We start from the raw sequence: 20,389 nt of genomic DNA, 5'->3' as shown, positions 1-20,389 counted from the left end.
TAACCTGCACCTCCCCTGCTCCCCCATCAGCTGGGGAAAACCTGAAGTGTGAATTATGTGCAGGGAAAAGGGATCCCTACAGGTCTAGAAATTTTGGTGGGGAGGGAGGGGGGCGGGGGGGGGGGGAAGAAGAGGTAGAAGCCAACTGCTGTGGCTCTAGGAGCTGCTACTGTTGCTCCCTCCCCTCTCCTGCCCCACCACCAGATTTTCTGTCCCATGGGGTTCCCCTCCCCAGCTGTGCATTGGATCAGACCAACACAGCCATGGTCTCTGGCTCCAGAGCCAGGGTGCAGTCCCAGGCTTGGTGCACTGCCCAGGACCTGGTGCACTGGATTAGCCCATGGGCCCCCTCCAGCATGTGGTGCTGGCAGCAAGCTTGGCTCCCTCGCTGCTACCGCTTACTTTAAACAAAGATCATTTTGGGGTTTTTTCTTCAGGCTCCCCTTCAAAATCCAGGTGCATGTGATATGCAAGAAAATATGGGAACATTTCTGTGTGTTCTGTTTGTCACTGAAATAAATGCTGTCAGTCACACAGTGGGAGTATTGTAAATTTTATTAGCACCTGTTAGGATGTGCTAAGACCTATCCTGCAGTCTCTGACATTTTAACAATGTACTTGCATTTTTAAATTAGACTAACACAAGTCACAGGGCAATCAAAACTAAGTTCAAGTATTTGGGGGTAAGCCCCTCTGCTCAACTGTAGGGTAAGCCCTAAGCATGGGAATTGCGATGGAACAGAGCTGCCCCACTGCAAGCTCACTCAGTCCCTGTTACATGCACTAACTGGTATGGATAAACCATCACAGGCATTTCCCAAAGAGAGATTCAGCGTGTTTCCTGAAGGAGCTGCAAATTAACAACACAAACCAGAACATCTCAGTTTGAATGAAGCATCATTGTACTATACACTGGTCTTTCATCATGCATTAAATTCACCTTTTTAAATCTCCTCCTTAGTGCTCTATAAAGGCAACTGAGTGTGGCCTAAGATGCGAACAAATAAAACAGAGCGTTGTATAAGGTCTCTACAAAAACAGTTATTACACTATATCCCAGGAATTGTACAGTAAGACAACACTTACTGAATTCATACAAGCATGTTCTATGCCCTTTGTATACAACTTGCCTCCAGATGACTATCAATGGGTTAACCATGCTTTAACGGGAGCATACGTTCTAATACTCATTGTTCACATAACACACATCTTTTTGCCTGTTTTTAGAAAGTTGATGCAAGACTAGTGTCAAATCTGTAACAGAAGTCTAAATAGCTCTCTTTGAATGCTGTAGCACCTTGTTAGCCATATAAGAAAAATGGCTTTCAAATATATCTTGTTAAGTACAATGATGGTTTAAACGGTCTCCTGAGCCAGGTACTACAGCAGTTACTAATCTTACTGATTTTTAAAGCCAATTATTTTCCCCAAGCCCTAAAATTGATTCGCCTGCAATGAAAACTGCTGGAAATAGAATTCACACAAGATTAATACAGGCTTGCATTTAGCAAAAGAATTGAGTGAATAATTTATTTGACACTTTTCTGAACAGTCCATTAGCATACTGCAAAAAAGATTGTGTGTGTTTCATAGAATAGTTGAGCAGTGACTAGAAACAGGTTGCTGCCTCTTGTTTTTACCATTAGAATACAAGCTTATAATGGAGATCTCCAAGGGAAACAGATTAAAGAACTTTTCTGCTTTCTGGAGCACACAAGTATTTTCTATTGCCATAGTGCAGTTTAGGTTGTGGCCTTTCTGGCTTATTTAACTGCCTCTGTCAAGGCAGAATGGTGGGGTTCTGGCCTTCCCTGTCACTGCCTCCCATGTAGTTTCCACAAGCAACATATTTTGATAAGATGAGTGACCTGTGTATGCACCCAGGGGTTTAAAATCTTTATTGTTGTTGAGTAAAGTTTGTTTGCAGAAAGTGAACACCATCTATAGTGACACACAACCCCAGGACCCTCACCAGGGAGCTATTTGAAGAAACAAGTGATCCACGACCAATTAACTACAACAAAGAAAGGATGTCTTGAAATAGAAAGAGAATGAAGCAATTTGTGTGTCGTGAGTACCCACCTTTTATCAGTTGTCACTGGCATGTGGGATTTCACTGTTGTATGGGCTTGCCTACACTGGGGAGGGTTCCCAAAATATCTACTTCAAGCCTATACACACTGCTATCTTGAGTATAAACCCCACTCCCAGTTGTATCTTGTGCTCTCCTTTCCCCAATGTGTTTGGAGCTTACCTGCATGGTGAATGCCATGCTCTCAGCCAGCAGCGGTCCTACAACTCCCTGTTCCTGTCTTCGGATTTTCTGCAGTTCTTAGATGGGCTTTGCCAAAGGAATCTTGAGGATGCATCACTGCTTGATTGTTGAGCATGGCACAACTGGGGGATAGCTCTGATAGGGTAGCTGAGTCCAAGTAAGAACTATCTCAAGAGCCACCCTAATCTGTGTCAGCATGCCCTCAGTCACTGTTTTTCAATGGAGTCAGTGTAGGCTTCTAATCCCTATTCCAGCAGTTCCCAAACTCTGACAGATTGCGCACCACCCATTTAAAACAATACGTTAAGTACCACCAGCAAATTTTTGTTGTATAAAATAATTATAATAAGTTTGTTAATGTGTACCACTGACAGGCTGTCTGCATGCCACTGGTGGTACTCGTACCAGATTGGAAACTACGGTCTATTCATTATGTATATGCAGAACAAAATTATTATAGTTAATTGTAGCATATCAGAACCTAGTCATTCTGATCTGATTTGAGTCTTGCGGCTGTTAAAGGGGAAGATCTGTGCTTGTTGGGCACCAATGTCTCCTATTAGAAACTGACACAAACCTGTTTCATTCCAAAGGAGTGAAAATCCACCATTTCTTAGTTCCTATCTTACAAAAACTATGACACCTACATACTGTACAAGTAACTAAAACCAACAGCCCTTTGAAGAGCACCGAGCTTCTGTTGTGGATATAAGGCACATTTATAGCTGCGCAATCTGGTTTTGAAAAGCTTTTTCTTTTTTTCTTTTCTTTTTTGTTTTGAAAAAAAATGGCAGTTTAAACAAGTGTCAGCTCATTCTGGAAAATAGTTTTGACCTCTATAAGCAAGTCACTCACACTTGAACCTAACACACACACACCTTCTTGCCTATGTTCAGAAGCAAGTAACAAGACTAACAGCAAAATCAAAGCAGCCAGTTCTGTGTCTGTGCAAAGGACTTAGCCAGGGTTAAGTGTCTGTTTTTGTGATGAAATCGTATAATACGCTCTGAGAGCCCCTAGACTTCCGAGCTGTCACTGCTGCTGTGTCCTGTGGTCACAGTTTCATTGCTGCTGGAGTAGGTAATGGATGACTTTCTTTTCCCAGCAGAGGGCTGTCTCTCTCGCTTTAAAAAAAACACTATAAAGATAGTGGTGGAGATCAGAAGCAGCAACCCAGCTGCTCCTCCGGCAACAGGCACAATATTGTTTTCAGAGTCTTCACTGGCGATTTCCAGCACTGGCCTCTGATAATGCCTACCTGTTGGGAACAGATCTTTCTGGTTAATGATGATTTTGTTGGAACGGTCAAGTGCTATATGCTGAATATTTGTGCCCCTGTTTTTATCTGCTCCAATGTCTTGGGACAGGCCAGGGGCAATTGGGTTAGCTCTTCGATTACGCTTCGAGGTCACGAGGCTGGTTTCTCTGCTACCAGGGGACAACACATGATGGTATTCTAGGCTTCTCTTGCCAATTGCTCTGTTTGCGCTCGCTTTTGACAGAACCACGTAAATAGTATGAATGTACCATTCTCGGCCTGCTGCCACCTTAAAAAAAAAAATAAAAAAAATCCTTCGATTAGAAATTGAAAGCGCAAGGACACTGAACAAATTCCAGAAGCATAAAGTAAATAATTCCTATGGTAACAAGAAACTAAAGCAGGGCTCCTGATGACAATAGTTCAGGGGCAGGCAATTATTTTAATCGAAGGGCCGCTTACTGAGTTTTGGCAAGCTATCCAGGGCTGCATGACAAGCAGCCAGGGGCAGATGAATATTAATTTTCTAAATTTTTTAGGGGCCCCACGGGCTGGACAGAATGGCCTGGTGGGGGCTGCATCTTACCCACCCCTCCTCTAGTTACTTAGCTGTTTCCATCTGAGATGTGATACGGTAATGTTGTTCCCCAACTACAAGAAAAGTGAGGCTGCAATATAATTACTGGAGAATGTACCTGGAAAAGAGGAGCAGATGAGAGACTGAAACCATCAGAACCAGGCTGCTTTACTAAAGGAAGAGCATCTGTGTGGTCAATTGCCAATTTAGCTTGAAACTTCATGCTTCCAAAGGCTTTCGTCTGGGTCTCAGGCTGAGCCTTATCCTAGGAAAAGTAAATGTGCTGTTCCCAGATTACAGTAATTTAGATGTTAAAAACTTGCTAGAGGAAATAAAAAAAGAACAAAAACAATTTACATACCAGGATCTTGAATCTGTACAGGAGAGAAGGTGAGTCAGCCAGGCATCCGTATTCTTTATTATCTGGACTGTACTTGGGCACGTACCCGTCAGCCCCAGTGCACAGAAACACCTTTTCAATATTACAGATGAAAGAGTTTCCTAGATTCTGAACAGGATCCACCATCACTCGGCCATAGATTTCAGACCCTAATAAAGGAAATACAACCCATGTGACCACCATAGGAAATAATTTGTTTTCAATTGGACGAACAATAAATAGTTTATTTAAACAATAAAAATGCCATATGATTATTACAGCTTTGTAGTTAAGCACTCAGCTCAGAGAATAACAATGGAAATAGCATCTGCTAACATGCATTAGTAGAACATAATGTCTTTATTACTGGCTTTGGTTCTTAGTTTGATCTTGTGGTTTTTACTATGCAGTTCTTCATTAACAATATCCTTTTTCCCTTTCTTATTGGGGTGTATTGATAGCTGTTATAGTCAAGTAATATGAAAAACTGATCCACCAGAGTGGTTTGGTTTCAAACTAAGGACACGAGTAAGAAAAAGTCTGAACAAAATGATTTTTGGTTCAGCATTGGCTTATCTGAATTCCCCTACAGTGCCAAATGTGTTGTGTAACACTGGGTGCAAATCAAGGTGATGATGGCTATCATTGGGTTGAAATCCTAGAGTTACATCAGTGAGCACTGCAGTGCCTGACTTCTGGGTAACTATGCTATGGCAAAGTAAATAGGCTCCTAAGAATAGGATTAATAGGATTCATGCTAAGCAGGGATCTCTACAAGTTAGCCAATAGGAAACACTGAGGAAAATGTGAGGAAACAGTACATCAAATGCAGCCACTCTCTGGAACTCACATAAGCATTCATCATCAGGGTATTATGTAGACAGCAATGGAGTATAGGCTATTTTTACCTTCAGAAAAAGCCACATCAGTTCCTTCTCCAAATCCCATGGAACCATCAGATATCCAGAGGTCCTTCTTGGAGAGCAAGAACATATGAGTATTGAGACTGAACTCAGCAGCTACTGGGTCACTCACCTGTGACAGAAATAATTAAAAATAATCATCACAAAGCTGCTTTGATATCTAGCTACAGCTTTACAAACATCACTGATTTAGTGATATTTTGCTAATTGGGTAACTCACTGCACTTCTCAAATCTTAACATATAATGAATACAGGCAGTGCAATATCAGACCTATTATATAGGAGATAAAACCACTAGCTGGATGAGTTCTGACACCAATCTTATGCATGAGATCATAGCGCTAAAAGGAACGGAATGCATCTCCAACTTTCCTCACTCCATTAAAGAGGCAAACCAGTGTATTGGCCTTCTTTCAACCAATGTTCAGAGTTTGTAAAATGTTGTGTGAAATGGGACGTGGCCTGGGATACTAACATTTTCTGTTTCCCCAGGTACGAGCACATGACCAGTTTCTCTGTGCTACCTGCAAAATCGACTGGAAGAATCCTTTGTATGAGTGAACGTGCATAGTGAAACTTAGCTGAGGGCATTAACTCATTTTCCCATCTCCAAACAACAGTCTGCAGTCAGAAATGGTTTTTGTTCAGATTCAAGCTCATGCTCTGAGGGCAAGAAGCTCCATCTACCATTCCTCAGTCTCTGTGTCATTCAGTTTCCTTCCTCCATGTATTAATAAAAATTGAAGGAAACCCCCCAAATCCTAGTGATACAGGCTTAGGGATTTGTTTTTTTTCTGGTAACTATTCAAAGCTTTGTCTCCCATAGCAATTTTAGCTCCTCTACTTGATGAACCTTGTTCCTTGCAATGGATGCTTAACTTCCTTTGTGCACAATATGGTTGTGCTGCTGATATGATAGAGGAAACTGAAGAAAATTTATCTTGGAGCCTTATAGTCATAAATGGAAATTGTTCATTTAATTAATCTGTATTGAACTAACAAGAGTCCTGCTTACATAGGCAAGCAGGACGTTATGAAAAACAGCATCTGATTTTCAATTCATGCGCTTTTTAGTCTCCCTGAACAGCTCTCGGAGGCTGCTTAGTGCAAAATATCACTGAAGGGGTTGGGCTATGACAAACCATGAAATAAACAACTGAAAAGAGCTCTCAATTACATTGGATCTCAGTGTACCACAAGCTATAAGCACTGCTCTACAGCTATCTGACCACTAGGAGTTCAATATTAAGGACAAGATGACCTAATGACCTGGGAGATTCTCTTTAGTCACCTGCTACTGCAGGCAACTATGTCTAGGCCACCTCCCTCATCAGCTAATTAAGCTCCATCTCATAACTGGCTAGTTTTTTACCTTTTGCCTCTACTTCTTTGATAAGAAAGCTCCTCCAGAACCTCAGTCCTCCAAGTGAGTCTCCTTCTAATTTCCTGCATGAATTGATTTTTAGTCAGTTTATGCCCACTTGCTTGTGTGCCAAGAATATTCATCTCTGAACAAAACACAATACCATACCTGTTGGAACCGAATATCTAGCTCGAAGGTGATTGGTTCCTGAGGGTTACAGATGATGGGAAGGGTATATTCCTGGTTGGGTGCAGCAGTACAAGGGAGAAATTTCACAGTATAAGTACCAGAGTAATCTCGTACCTGGCAAAAGAAACACACTGTTAGAAAGTGCACATTTCTACAGGCTCTGAACAACTAACACTGCAGTTCAACAAATATACCATCATTTCCAAGGCCAGAGGTTTAGATGATCAAATGCCAGCAATGAAATTTGGGTGCCTACATTCTTTTGGAGGGTATGGGCATGAAAGTCTATAATAGAGATGTTTCACTCTAGGTAGGATATAGATTCAAAATACAAGGGTCGTCCCCCTGGATGTCTACATGTGCAATTAATGTGAAGCAATAAACTCTGACACATATCGTGTCAGAGTTTATTGCTCCTGGGCACCGCATTTGAATGTGTGCCTGGAACAGCAGCACACAGCCCCGAGGGTGCCACAGTGTGCCACACTGAGCCATGAGGGTGCCACAGTGTGGGGCTAGCTGGCAGGCAGCCCCTCCCTGAAGCACCCTCAGGCCCCAGCCAGCCCTATCAGCATCTACATGTACAATGCTGCACAGTAAACAACTCTGTAGTAGAATAGTACTTGCAATGCGAGTACAAGTACTATCCTATGACAGAGTTTACTGTGGCCTACTAGGGCTGCACATATAGGCACGGAAACTTTACTGTGGAGCTAATTAGGCAGCTCTGCAGTAAACATCTCATGTAGCTGTGCCCCTTGCTACCTTCCTGCTTCACAGGCTAGTAGAATCCAGACTATACTGGGGCATTTCAGATATAAACTATTTTCTCGGATGCAGTAATGGGCTATTGGATAGGGTCAGAACAGGGAAGAGGACCTGGTCTTATTCCAAGCTCTATAGCTGGCCTGTTGCATGACCCTCCCACCCAGACAGTGAAATTCCCCTTAACTCTGCTTCTATAAACTTGGAGGTTTATTCTGGGCAAACATGCATTATTTTGGGTTATTTCAAATCTACAGTCCTGCGAGCCAAGGGTAGTCAGAATATTTTACACGGCAGAATTCAAATGTAATGCTGCAGTTATCTTTCAAGTGCTATTTTCCCTCAAAGCCATTTAATTTTCTTATCTATATCAAACAGCCTGAAAATAACCAAAAGCATAATTCTCCTCTTTCCATAGTGTTCCTCCTTTATTTAATCCAACGCTGAGCTCCAGCCCTGCACTGGAATCCAGGTAGGCTCAGCATCTGCCCACACACACTGCACTGTAGAGTCAGAGTCACTGCTTTACATATTTGCTTCTGTGACCCTCACACCTGTCCAAGCAGCATTCTCTGGTCTGCTCAGAAGGAGACGGGACCAATTAACTCTCATCTTAAACAAGGCTCTAATCTGGGCAAATCACTTGCCCTTTCTGGGCTCCTTTTCCACCAAATGTATATGGGAGGTAATGCAAGCTAGGGACCCCAGAAGGGGTTATGATTATTCATTATGTAAAAAGAAAGTATGAAGTGAACATCAACAGTCTGAACAGCTTTGAGAAGGAAAGAACTAAATTACCCCTGTCGTTGTTATATACTAGAGTCAGTCTAACTGGATGGATTCTGACTGGTCTTCCAATGCAAACTGCTGCACAGACAGCTTTCACCTGAATATGAGTGAATGTTGACCTGCACTCAGAAAGCCCTCTGTCTCCCATATCCAGCTCCCCATATACACTCACAGCAAAGTCTGAGCTAAAGGTCCACTGCTGAACAGGCTGGTGGAAAGTTGGCTCACTTCGCAAGAGACTCAGTGTAAACGTGAGACCAGGGTGATCAGCAGACATCACCATTGAGGATAATGAAGTTCCTGTAAAAGCAAATGGCAAGTTTACGAGCTCCTTATACAAGAGGGCTCAGACTCAGTCAGCATACAGCAACTGAGGAAATACGCAAACCCAGGAATTACCCAGCACTCGTGAAGAGAGTGATGTTCATTTCATTTACTCTGTTGAAACAAGCTTGTTATACTGGCGCTCATGAAAAAGCAGCACTACTGACGATTCTAGAGATGTCAGCCCAGGAGGATGAACGAGGCTCTTACCTGGGTGAGACATTACCAGCTGTCCTTGGAAACGAATTTCTGTCCTGAAGTTCACAACCAGTCGCCCTTCATCATTGATTCTCATGCTGGTTGGGTAGAGAGATCCTAAAAAGAAGAAAATCTGTCATGTCTATCAAGGACTGTTCTTTCACTGGCCTTCCAACAGAAAGGTCCTTTGGCTAGTTTAAGCGTTTAGAAACATGAAGTATGCTGCACAGTTGCATCACTCACTGGGTGACCTATTCCCTCTCCTCCACCCCCATTACACTCAGATCCCCAGACTACTAGATTTCAACAGATATACAATGATTTACACTGTAACACAAGAACTTCTGGCCCCATGTGCTGTGAGATTACTCTTTAGCGGGTGCTCATTAACAGAGGCATCCACACTGGATTTACTGCTTTGCAAAAGTGAATCCATCAGATACTTTGCCCCCCAGAGGTGGTCTGTGGGAGCAAATCGTCTATTATCCAAAGCGTATATCTTCTTTGTTTTTTTCTTCTTCAGTGTTTGGTAGACTTAAAAGGTGTATACTTTGGGGGAAAGATTTTATACAATAGTGTCAATGCCACATATAATTAAAAAAGAAAACATTGGGCATTTTAATAGTAGGAATCAGCCTTGCTGGTACTTCCTCTGTGATTTTTAAGGCCAGGAAGCAGCCCAAGTTATTCACACTACCTACTCCAGGATTCCTGCACTGAAGACTAGGGATCCTGGCGAAATAATGTTTAATCATAAGGAAAGCTCTTATTCCTCACCCTGGAGCTCCAATTCTGGGGGGCTGCCTATGCCGTCTTTCCACAGGATGGCAGTATCATACACAAAGGTGAGTCGTAGTTCAGACTGCAAGTCAAAGTGCTGCCAGCCACCAACCGCTACAGGAGAGTGAAAGACGTAGGAGACATAGAGGGGGACGCGCAGTGTGACATAAGACTGCACCAGATTTAACACCTGAAAAACACCAGGGCAGAAGGTTACTGCTTTCATGTCTAACCCTGAGAAGGTAGAAGAAAAACATGGCAGTGAGCCTATGGGCTTTTCTAACAGTAACAAAGAGCCTCATTCTCTATCTTCAGTCAGTCAAATTTACAGAAGGTCTTTCTTTTACTTTCTTTCACACTCCTCACTAGACAGGCTTACTCATCTGTTCTTCATTTTGGATATGTTCTGAGGCATATGAAAAGAACTGGAGTTCTGGCATTGACTAAAGTCAGACAGGCACTCGTGTCATTTCTGGCAAACCGCAAGGCAAGCCAACATTGCCCTGAGAGTTGTTCCACACTGTAAAGAAATAAAGGGGTCTAGAGAAATATCCATTACAGTGTTGAATTGAGATTACCAATCTCATATTCCCTGGAGACCTTTTTCAAACCTACAAAGTCAGTGCTCTCTCAGAATTAGCACCAATTACAGTTTTGGTTCTTTTGCTTTCATTCCTTTCATAATTAATTGCAAGATGTGTGACAATTAGAGCTGGATTAATCTAAAGGTCAGATCTGGATAGCCATGTACTTTGGGGGTGGTCAAAAACTGCACCTGGATCCAGAACCAGGTTTTCCAATGGCACCTGTCTGTACAATAGATTGAACCAAAACTTCACATTTTAGCACCTTTAAACTCTGCTGTTTGAAAATATTGTCCGAATTTTATAGTTTGAGTTTCTCTCTCTCTCTCTTTCATGGGTCCATACAGAGGCTGAAGTGGGTATGACAGAACAGATAATATACTTGCTACTTTCCACTATTCTGATCTCAACAAAGTACCTGACATTTGAGGACTCCATACGTAAAGAAAAATCAACCAAGTGGTCAATCCCAGACATGCAGGGCCACACAGACTTTTAGAAGCTCATAGCTGTGTGCTAAATATTCACCCAAAGGACTTTGCAGTTTGAGGCCCCCCCCCCTCCAAGGCCTGGTCCCTTTGAATTTTTTATTTACAGTTCGAACATTTCCATGCATCAGGTTCCTTCCTGTCCAGTCACAGAACTTCATCACAAACTCTGTGCGCCTAGGTTGGACAGTCTAACAATTCACACATAGCATCTGGGATTGTGGTCTGATAATCTCAGGAAGATGGTTCCCCATATTTTGAATGGGGTTTTTAAAAATTTTTTATTTCCCCAGCATGCAGTCTTCTTGATGGCTGTCACTTACCCTACAGACCCTCCCCCAAGAGAAGACTGGGTGGTCACCTTGTTGGGGTCACCTGACTCCCAGTTGTCTTTCCTGCCTGGTGCAGGGGGGCTGGACCTGATGATCCCCCAAGGTCCCTTCCAGCCTCACAATCCATGAATCTACAGCAGCATCTTAGAGTCCATTATTACTAAATAATGCTAAAATGCATTATTATAATTATTGCTAGAATGCACATTTGTCAGCGATTACCAAATGGCAATCGAATGTCACCACAAGTTCATGAATGGCAGGTTCCACCAAATAGTTTCTATGCCATCTATTTTCCCCTGAAGTTTTAAAGCAGCACTTATATTATACATTAATACCAATTCACTTCCCTGTTAGGGCATTTGTCAGGCTTCCTAGTTAAAGGAGTACTGCTGTTAAGGCCCCAGGCAAATGTTCAGCTAAAGGTACAATGGGATCTGAACCATGATCCAACAATCATGCCTCTGCCATGCTACACGTACAACTACACATCCCAACAGTGCCATATTGCCAGGGCAGGGAATGCCTTGGGATCATGGCAAGCTGGGTGCATGGTGTCCCCACAGCTGGAAGACTTGGTCAGGTGACTGGGACATTTTTTGTGTAATAACTTCGTGACTTATTCCCCGTTTTATGCTACCATTAATTGAATGAATGTATGTCCTGGTTACTACTTAAAAGGGGATTAGGCCTTAAGAGTGTGCCAGAGACCTTCTCTCAGTAACAAGTAGTGCTCCTGTGGAACTCACAATTGGCGAGCAACCTTTTTTGCTCTTTTTTCACTCTTAAATTAATTCAGAGGAAATACAGAAAGGGGATTTGTGGTGAGGCAAATAATTACAGCAGACATGCTGAAGTGGGGTCAGCAATGCAAGGTGCATGCTGACTTATGAGAAATGTTGAGAACTGACAGTGACTGGGCACTGACTGGGCAATTTTCCAAATTGCTTTTAAATTGCTTTTGGTTGGTCAAATAATATAGGAACTGCTGCAATATGAAGAAGCTCTAGGGTTTCTGAACTCTTCCGAAAGATGCTAGAAGATTTGTGCTCCAGACAACCAATGCAAATGATCAATATGACAGCACAAAATACCTTTAAGGATTTTATTAGGAAGGGTTTGGTTAAGGCATAGGACTACATCCTATTTCACTATATTGGATCTTCTGTCCGTTGGGCAACTGTCCTAACCACCAGACTACTAGGCAAAAATTGGGAGGGTCTTCCTTGTTTCCCTGCTAGTCATGGTTTCACAGTGACTAAAATTTTGGGGCTTACCCAGCCTTACAGGTCTACTCAGGGATTTCTATTTCCCTGTGTACCTGCCTGTCCACAGCACAATCCTAGTGAGCCTGCTCAGTGGGAAAACTGTGACTGTGCATGCACCACTCAAGCATGTAAAATAAAATGGGATTTAGTCTTTTGTTTTTCAAAACTTAAGGCCCAGAAGTGAGTGCTGCTGCTTTGATACATACCTGGCCATCTGTGCCAATGGAGCCACCACAGTCAGCCATCAGCTCTGACATGTCATAGTAACTGTTAAACTCCCAGAGACAAGCTTCCAAGTTGAGGTTGCGGTAGAAACGCAAGGTCTTGGCAGATCGCAGGAGGTTGCTATACTGATAGGGTGAAGTTTCCCCAATCACTTCAGGGTTCTTGGTGCTCTCTGTCAGGAAGCCATGTTTGGTTGGGATCTCATTATAGTCCAGCAGGTTGGAACACTTATGGTTGCCTACTCGAGTGCCATCAGGGCTGAGAGTCAGCTCGAAATTGGATAATGGACGAGTTGAAATAACAGGCAGCATTCCTGAAACATAAGGCACCCCATCCATTTACTATTGTGAACTGAGAAGACTGACTGCTCAATTGTTCTAAGCACATAGTAAACCTACTTTCTTTGTGGATGCTATTAACTTGGTAGGATGATAATCATCTTTCCACTGTAGAGAGAAATTCTGAAGCTAAGTCATACATGAACTTGATATATCTGAGTATGGAGAGACAGTGTGTGCGTAAAGGATTTACTACTTGGTTTCAGATGTCTTTTCATGGGGCAGTAGGTGTATGTGAAGTATGCTCTGTTTATTAACTGCACTTATTTCACTAGCTGCACCTATTTCACTAGCTGCACCTTCTATTAAACTACACCTAAGGGATGTTTTTTGATAAATCATTATTTCCCTTACATCAATACCCTCCCACACAGTAAAAACCCCATTGCTGAGAGCAAATGTTATGCTTGAGAAAAACATTAGTTTGATAGAGTTAAAAGATATAGTGCATTAAAGTGTTAAATACAATTTTTAAAAGCAATTGTCTAGATACCTATTCATGTCACCATCAGTGTAGCAGTGTTACAAAGGACGACATGGAAACCTTGACTTCACTAAGAAAGTGAAAAACTGCTAAATATAGTTGGGCAGAGTAGAGTTAGAGCTAGATGATGCCATGGTGCCCTCTTCTAGGTTAGTGTGTATTAGCGAAGTAAGCTACTGCCAAAAAAAATTTTCAGTAAATGTCTTATTCCTATGCTGCTAGGGAAGTCTTCCACATGAACATATATCAGGCAAAGCTATTTCCAATAGCTGCAGAAGGCAATGGTATAGCTCAAACATGCTTTCTAAAACAGTATTAAACAATTCTCCATCCCATCTGTACTATGTCTACATTATTGCTGAACACCCATCTTCCTAATGTAGATGGCCCAGGAGAAGTTGCCACATGAATAAACAGAATGATTTCCATGGGTGTGTTTGTGTATGCGTCTCTTCTGTAAAAATAAGAAGTAAAGTAGTCCAAGATTTTCCCCTTGCTTTGGATAAAGCAACTGAGGGCATGGAAAAAAGTACATTTGCAGCAAGATCAAAAGACAAGGGAAACATGCATGAGCATGCTGTAACTTTCATGTTTTTCACGTCTGCATGACCCTATAGCAATATAAGTGATCTAAACTGTGGTTACTTTGGTTCTGGATGAAGCAGCACAGATGGGATGGTTTTGTTATACTCGTATCACTACAGAATCACACTGGTATAATAGTTGCAGTGTAACGGCTCATCCCAGTATTCTTTCATAGCTACGCAATTTTTACATCTAACCATTCCCTAGGTTTTTCAAACATTTATCACACTTGGTTCTATTAGAAACATTATAACTACCCTGTTGGAAGCTGGTGTCTTCCAATCATGGTTTTTACTAACAGTAATATGACACTTTCACCTCCAGAACCGCATTAGCGCAAAGCACAGCCATGGATAGATAGAACAATAGACTGTTTTAAAGAGGCAGGGGCAGCAGTGTGAAGGGGTGTTTTTAGAAGTGTGCATTAGCTGATTCACTGTAACTGGTGTATAATTTTAAACCTGAAAGAATCAGGAGTAAAGTTACAGTGGCTTAGCTTCTACTTGGAGAAGAATAAACCAGGCAGATGACACAGTTACAGCAGACTGGCTGTAAAGTACAAGAATTTTAAAGCACTTTCATTGCTCGTCTATCCATGCTCTGAAATGGCTCTTTCTAAAGTCAAGTGTATAGCACTAGGCTTCCCAGTCACCCTGGCAAAAAAAACAGGGGTAACTCTACTGGGATCCCTGGAATTACCACTGTAAAGGAGAAGAACCAGGATATTGGTGACAGGAATTTTATACTGGTTTCCATTTCAGATGCAAACCACATTAAAACATACGTGGATGTAACAGTGTTTGGCAAACCCTCAACAACCTTTAGCTGTGGACAAGGATGAATGCTGCTCTGGCCACAAGCATACAGCATTGTCTCTTCCAAAAAAAAAAAGTCCTCTGCCAGAAACTCTCTTAAGGTGGGAACACACTTCACAACTGCCAAGTATCTGTGACTACCGGAGATGAAACATTCAAAGGCTTGTGTGACCTCATGATGCTTACCATCCATATGCGGCATCGTAACTGTTAATCTAATCAGACTGGGGTAATCAGGATCTTCTGGACCCGTGTAGTGAATTTTGGCTGAGAAAGGTTCTGCTCCAACAGATCCTGGGATGCGAGGCTGACATTGACCTGAGAGGGAAGAAGGAGTAATCCTGAGGACTCTGTTAAACTGTGTCACATAAGTTAAAGGCAATTCTGACGTGTCTGTAGCCAGACTAGGTTATAGCAGGCTGAGGTCCAAAGCATATAGTCCTTTAGAAGCTGGGGTCTCAGGTATAGATCTGGAGGGCTAACTTTACAAAGGGACTTAGGTGCTTAACAGCAATTCTAGGAGCCTAAATAAAATATATACAGGCACCCCTGAGATCCACAAAACCTTCACTCAGCTGCTGCTTAACCTTGTCTATGAATAAAGCCCCTGTCACTGGGCAGGTGCAGAACCACCTAAGTCTCAACATTGTTAAGTGACTTGGAACTGCTGCCCATTCAGAAACCCCAGGGGAATTCTCAAAATGCCTCTTGGCCTGCAGGGCCTTATCTGCTAGGTTCTCAGAGAGTACATTTATCCCTAACTGTGGGATGAGACTTTTCTGAGGCCTTGTGTACAAAGCAGGGACTTGAACCTTTCTCTCTCATATGCCCAGTACTCCCCTGGCATCCCACACTCACTGAATATTTGGTTATTTTTGCTAAGTGGAAAAAATTAACCAGGAGAGACTTAGAGCCTGAGAACTCCTAACAGCCTGGGGGTTTTGGCACCTTCTCAGGATGTGGGAGATCCATTTTTTAGCTTTTTCTCCAAATTATAAAACAGGTCTCTCTCCTCTCTAATCACTAGTATCATGGAGGGTTTCAATCTGGTTTACTGTGAGAAAGAGTTCACTTGGTTTAAACACATAATTCCAGGAGAGAAATCGCAACCAAGGAAACAGAGAGGAAGTAGGTGCCACTTCTTTCTGGCCCAGAGTGAGGTGGTTCGTTATCTCTGAGGTGGGGCCAGCGTTCCCTCTAAGCTGTGCAGTGTGGGTGGCCACACAGGTGTGCTCATGCTGCATGGCCAGGCATGCCTGCGCTTTAGTGCAGCTTAGAGGGAAAGCTGGATGGGGCCTAAACCCACAGTATTGTCTACTGTCTAGCTTGAACAGCCCCCTGTTTACCTTGCTGACTTCTGCAAATCTCTGCTAACCCCTGTACTGTATTGAAAAACCTGCCATGAGGCTAGAAATTTCATGCACCAGTGAAGCCAGGGCTTAAACTCTGCAGTGGGTTTCTCTTTTAGTCTACTAGACTATGCCAATGCTTTAATTCTGGCCTGTTCTGCAGGTTTCTGAATGGTTTCATGCTCAAAGGTACGTTGGTATTGCTCCTCTCCATTTATACATAGTAGCTGTTTTGTCTCGAATTATATAAAACAGAAATATATATCTCTGTGGCACATGTTTATAATGTGAAAAGCAGAGGACACATGTTTAGGAGTGAACCCACTGGCTACTTCACTAGAACAAGATGCCAAATAAATAATTGCCATCTCCACCTCTTTCTTATGCCAATGGCAGCTGAGTCATGGGTATAAACTCTTAAAATTACAAAGTCAATGTAGCAATTTATGCAGCTTTATTTCAGAAACAAGCTTTTTCTCTACACAAAATAAATTTAAACTATATACAACACTGAAGCTTGCTTAGACCTGGCCTATATCAGCAGCAAGCAGTGCAGCTTTCATTGTCTTCCCCTACTCCAAGGTGTCACAATCAGCATGTTACCACTTACCATCTTCTCTGTTCACTGTGTAAATTGGACTGAGCAATTCTAAACCAACATCACCATTGGCATTCACAGCACGTGCTGCACACTGCACCCTTGATCCCGCTTGGAAGTAAATGGAGTCCAGGGAGATGGATTTGGTGCTGGTAAAGAACGTGTTGGAATCCACTTCCCGCATGGGGCTGGTGACACCGTCGCTGCCACTTGGAGCACTGACAAGCCAGCGGTACTGGGTCAGGGTGTCATTGATGTTTTCAGCAGCACAGATAGAGCCAGTCTTGTCATAGTCTGAATACTTGGGATTACATGCCTGTAAATTGGCAGATATGCAAAATAAACAAGATGCTCTGCTTCCCATGTCTGCTCCAGGAATGCTAACAATTAAATATAATTTTAATGGTAATTAAAACATTATCAGTATAGTTTCACTTCTTTATGGTTATAATTTTTGCTTACATGTAGATGCCAATTCAACAGATACACAGTTAAGTGTCTTACATGCCTAACCGTGGGCGCACACATTTGAAAACTCATATCTTAGCCTTTCTGTAGATCTGTTCCTAAAACAAGGATACTAATATTTAGATAACAATCTTACAGTCCTTCGGTTTGGGATTCTAAGTCTGATTCTATATGAACATGGTTAGGGTACTTTAATTTCAATTTTCTGCCCCTAGAGTTGCCCTTTTAAAAAAAGAACATTGTGGCATTCTCTAGCACTCCTTCAAAACACTACCATGTAAAAGAGCCTTGCTACAATCTTGGAGCTATTGCTGTAAAATATTCCAGACAAGCATGTGCTCTGGACACACACTAATCTTTTATTTAAAAAAAGAAAGAAAGGAAGATGGATCAGGGTAAGGAACCCTAGCTCACTCAAGTCTATTATACACAGAAATTGGGTGCCCTCTGTTGTTGTCATATTGAATGAAATAGTTTGAATGTTTGTAAAGGTTGCCCATTAGCCAGTTTCAGGAAGAAGATAAGATTTATCTCCTTATCTAAGTCATTGTTTTGGGACTACGTGCAAAAGGTCCTGACTTTGTTTAAAATCTTAATTTGAATTTTATCTTTAGAAGTCTTTTACAAAGAGAGCAAATATCCTGAGTTCCGAGAGATCAAACCCTAAGGCCTTTTGACCAGATTGGTAAGAAAAGGGCATTTGCAGTGATATGGAAGTTTCCCAAAGGTAATTTAAAATGATTAACAAAAGAATCTGTTGAGTAAGATCCGAGCCCAGATTTGGGGGTAATGACAGGCTGAGTAGGAGGAGCCCACTGACGGCAGCTCACTCAATAAAAACTGTAACTTACTGTCCCAATTTGGAGGTGACTATACTTGTAGAACAACGAAGGAAGAATCGCAAGTGTAGGCCGGATCAGACTGATCACCTGAACCACCCTCTCCGTGAACACGAATCTCTTAGTTCACGCTGAAGCCGCAGAGCACCTGAAAGGGACTGAAGGAAGGGGACTTAGTCCTTCCACTGCTGAGGCCAGCCTATTGAATCGTATTGCTGAGGTGAGCCCATTGAACCGTACTACTGAGGCCAACCCATTAAATCGTACTACTGAGGAATGAAACCATATTTTGGTATTTGGCTTCTCGGAATTCTAGGATTGTAAGTATATTATGAAAAATAATAGTATTGATTCAAATTTAACTTTTAGTTGTAATTGTTGTTTTTGTAACACATTCTTATAGCATTGTTTGGGAAGGAAGTGCATTCGGAGCATTGTTTCTGATATATGTAATTATTGTGTTTTTAATGTTTGTGGTGTTTCTTAAAGCTAAGCAGTGTTATATACGTAGCAAAGAATTTTAAAATAAAATTGTGTTGTATAAATTAAGTGTGTAATCATTGTGAAATCGTGCAATCAGCTAACTACTCCCCCAGCCAGTGCATCAAAATGAATCAGTAAATTGTGTGGGATTTTCTCTATTCCATAACCCACTAGAGACAGTTGTCACAGTTTCATAGTATTTTGGGGTCAGAAGGGACCTGAACAGTTCATCTAGTCTGACCCCCCGCCTCTGGCAGGAGCACACGTAGGGATCACACAACCCCAGACAGGTATTTGTCCAACTTCTTTTTGAATTTACCAAAGGTAGGAGGAGGACCACTTCCCTAGGAAGTTGGTTCCAGATCCTAGCCACCCTAACAGTGAAATAGTGCCTCCTAATCTCTAATGTGAACCTATTCTCCAGCAGCTTCTGGCCATTGTTTCTCGTCAACCCAGGTGTTGCTGGGGGGAATAGGGCCCTTCCTACTTGCTGCTGAGCTCCCCTAACAAGTTTGTAGGCAGCCACCAAATCCCTCCTCAGCCTCTGCTTGCTGAGGCTGAACAGGTTCAGGTCCCTCAGCCTCTCTTCATAGGGCCTGCCCTGTTGCCCTGCAACCAAACGGGTGGCCCTCCTCTGAACCCACTCAAGGCAGGCCACATCCTTCTTAAAGTGCGGTGCCCAGAACTGGATGCAGTACTCCAATTGTGGCCTGACCAGTGTCGTGTAGAGGTGTAGTATCACCTCTCTGGACCGGCTTGAGATGCATCTTTGGATGCACGACAAGGTGCAGCTGGCTTTGCTGGCTGTGGTCTGGCATTGGCGGCTCATGTTCATCTCGGAGTCCATAATGACTCCAAGATCCCTTTCCTCCTCTTTGCTCACAAGGGGGGAGCTCCCCAGCCTGTATGTATGCTGTGGATTCCTTCTCCCAAGGTGCAGCACCCTGCATTTGTCTATATTAAACCCCATCCCATTACCATCCGCCCACTTCTGTAGTCTATCTAAATCTAATTGCAGCCTCTCTCTCCCTTCGGGAGTGCCTACCTCTCCCCACACCTTGGAGTCATTGGCAAACTTGAACGTGTTTTCCACCCCCTCATCCAAGTTGCTGATGAAGATGTTGGACAGTGTAGGCCCGAGGACCGAGCCCTGGGGGACCCCATTATTCACATCCCGCCAGGTTGAGTACGACCCGTCCACCACCACTCTCTGGGTGTGCCCCATCAGTTAATTTTTGACCCATCCAACTGTGTAGGCATCAATGTCACAGTCGCTCAATTTATTAATGAGAATGGGGTGAGAGACATTGTCAAAGGCCTTCTTAAAGTCCAGAAAAACTATGTCCATGGCAACACCATCATCCAGGGATTTAGTTACCTGGTCATAAAAGGCCATCAGGGTGGTCTGGCAGGACCTGCCTTTGATGAACCCATGTTGATTTCCCCTGGGCATGATCTCTCCTGCCGGCCCCTCACAGATATGATCCTTGATAATTATTTCAAGGATTTTCCCAAAGACTGATGTGAGGCTTATGGGCCTATAGTTTTCTGGGTCCTCCTATCTCCCTTTCTTATAAATGGGGACCGCATTAGCTAGTTTCCAATCTCCGGGCACCTGGTCTGTGGACCATGATCGCTCGTACAGCCGGGGCAAGGGCACAGCAATGACCCCCGCCAGCTCTCTCAACACCCGTGGGTGGAGGGCACCAGGG

The 20,389-nt window shown here is 42.9% G+C and overlaps 1 protein-coding gene across 3 annotated transcripts in view; it reads right to left on the bottom strand.

Annotated features, from left to right (window-relative positions):
- Window positions 1-537: 537 nt before the first annotated feature.
- Window positions 538-20,389, bottom strand: part of FREM3 (FRAS1 related extracellular matrix 3) — a 129,531-nt gene continuing 109,679 nt past the window's right edge. Inside the window, exons 14-24 of one of the 3 annotated variants that reach the window (XM_006275641.4) lie at window positions 16,900-17,203; window positions 15,127-15,258; window positions 12,700-13,031; window positions 9,819-10,011; window positions 9,054-9,158; window positions 8,692-8,819; window positions 6,945-7,079; window positions 5,398-5,524; window positions 4,472-4,659; window positions 4,229-4,375; window positions 538-3,822 (exon numbers count right to left, since the gene is read on the bottom strand). In XM_006275641.4, coding sequence (XP_006275703.3) covers window positions 3,292-3,822; window positions 4,229-4,375; window positions 4,472-4,659; window positions 5,398-5,524; window positions 6,945-7,079; window positions 8,692-8,819; window positions 9,054-9,158; window positions 9,819-10,011; window positions 12,700-13,031; window positions 15,127-15,258; window positions 16,900-17,203 — 2,322 coding nt within the window. In that variant the 3' untranslated portion in view covers window positions 538-3,291. Of the gene's footprint in view, window positions 3,823-4,228; window positions 4,394-4,471; window positions 4,660-5,397; window positions 5,525-5,605; window positions 6,860-6,944; window positions 7,080-8,691; window positions 8,820-9,053; window positions 9,159-9,818; window positions 10,012-12,699; window positions 13,032-15,126; window positions 15,259-16,899; window positions 17,204-20,389 lie in introns of those variants that run through there. The other 2 variants (XM_059722026.1, XM_059722027.1) reach the window with 2 other exon arrangements.

Source organism: Alligator mississippiensis, chromosome 2, assembly GCF_030867095.1.
Source record: "Alligator mississippiensis isolate rAllMis1 chromosome 2, rAllMis1, whole genome shotgun sequence".
Taxonomy (NCBI): Eukaryota; Metazoa; Chordata; order Crocodylia; family Alligatoridae; genus Alligator; species Alligator mississippiensis.
This window is presented reverse-complemented; position numbering and strand designations above follow the sequence as displayed.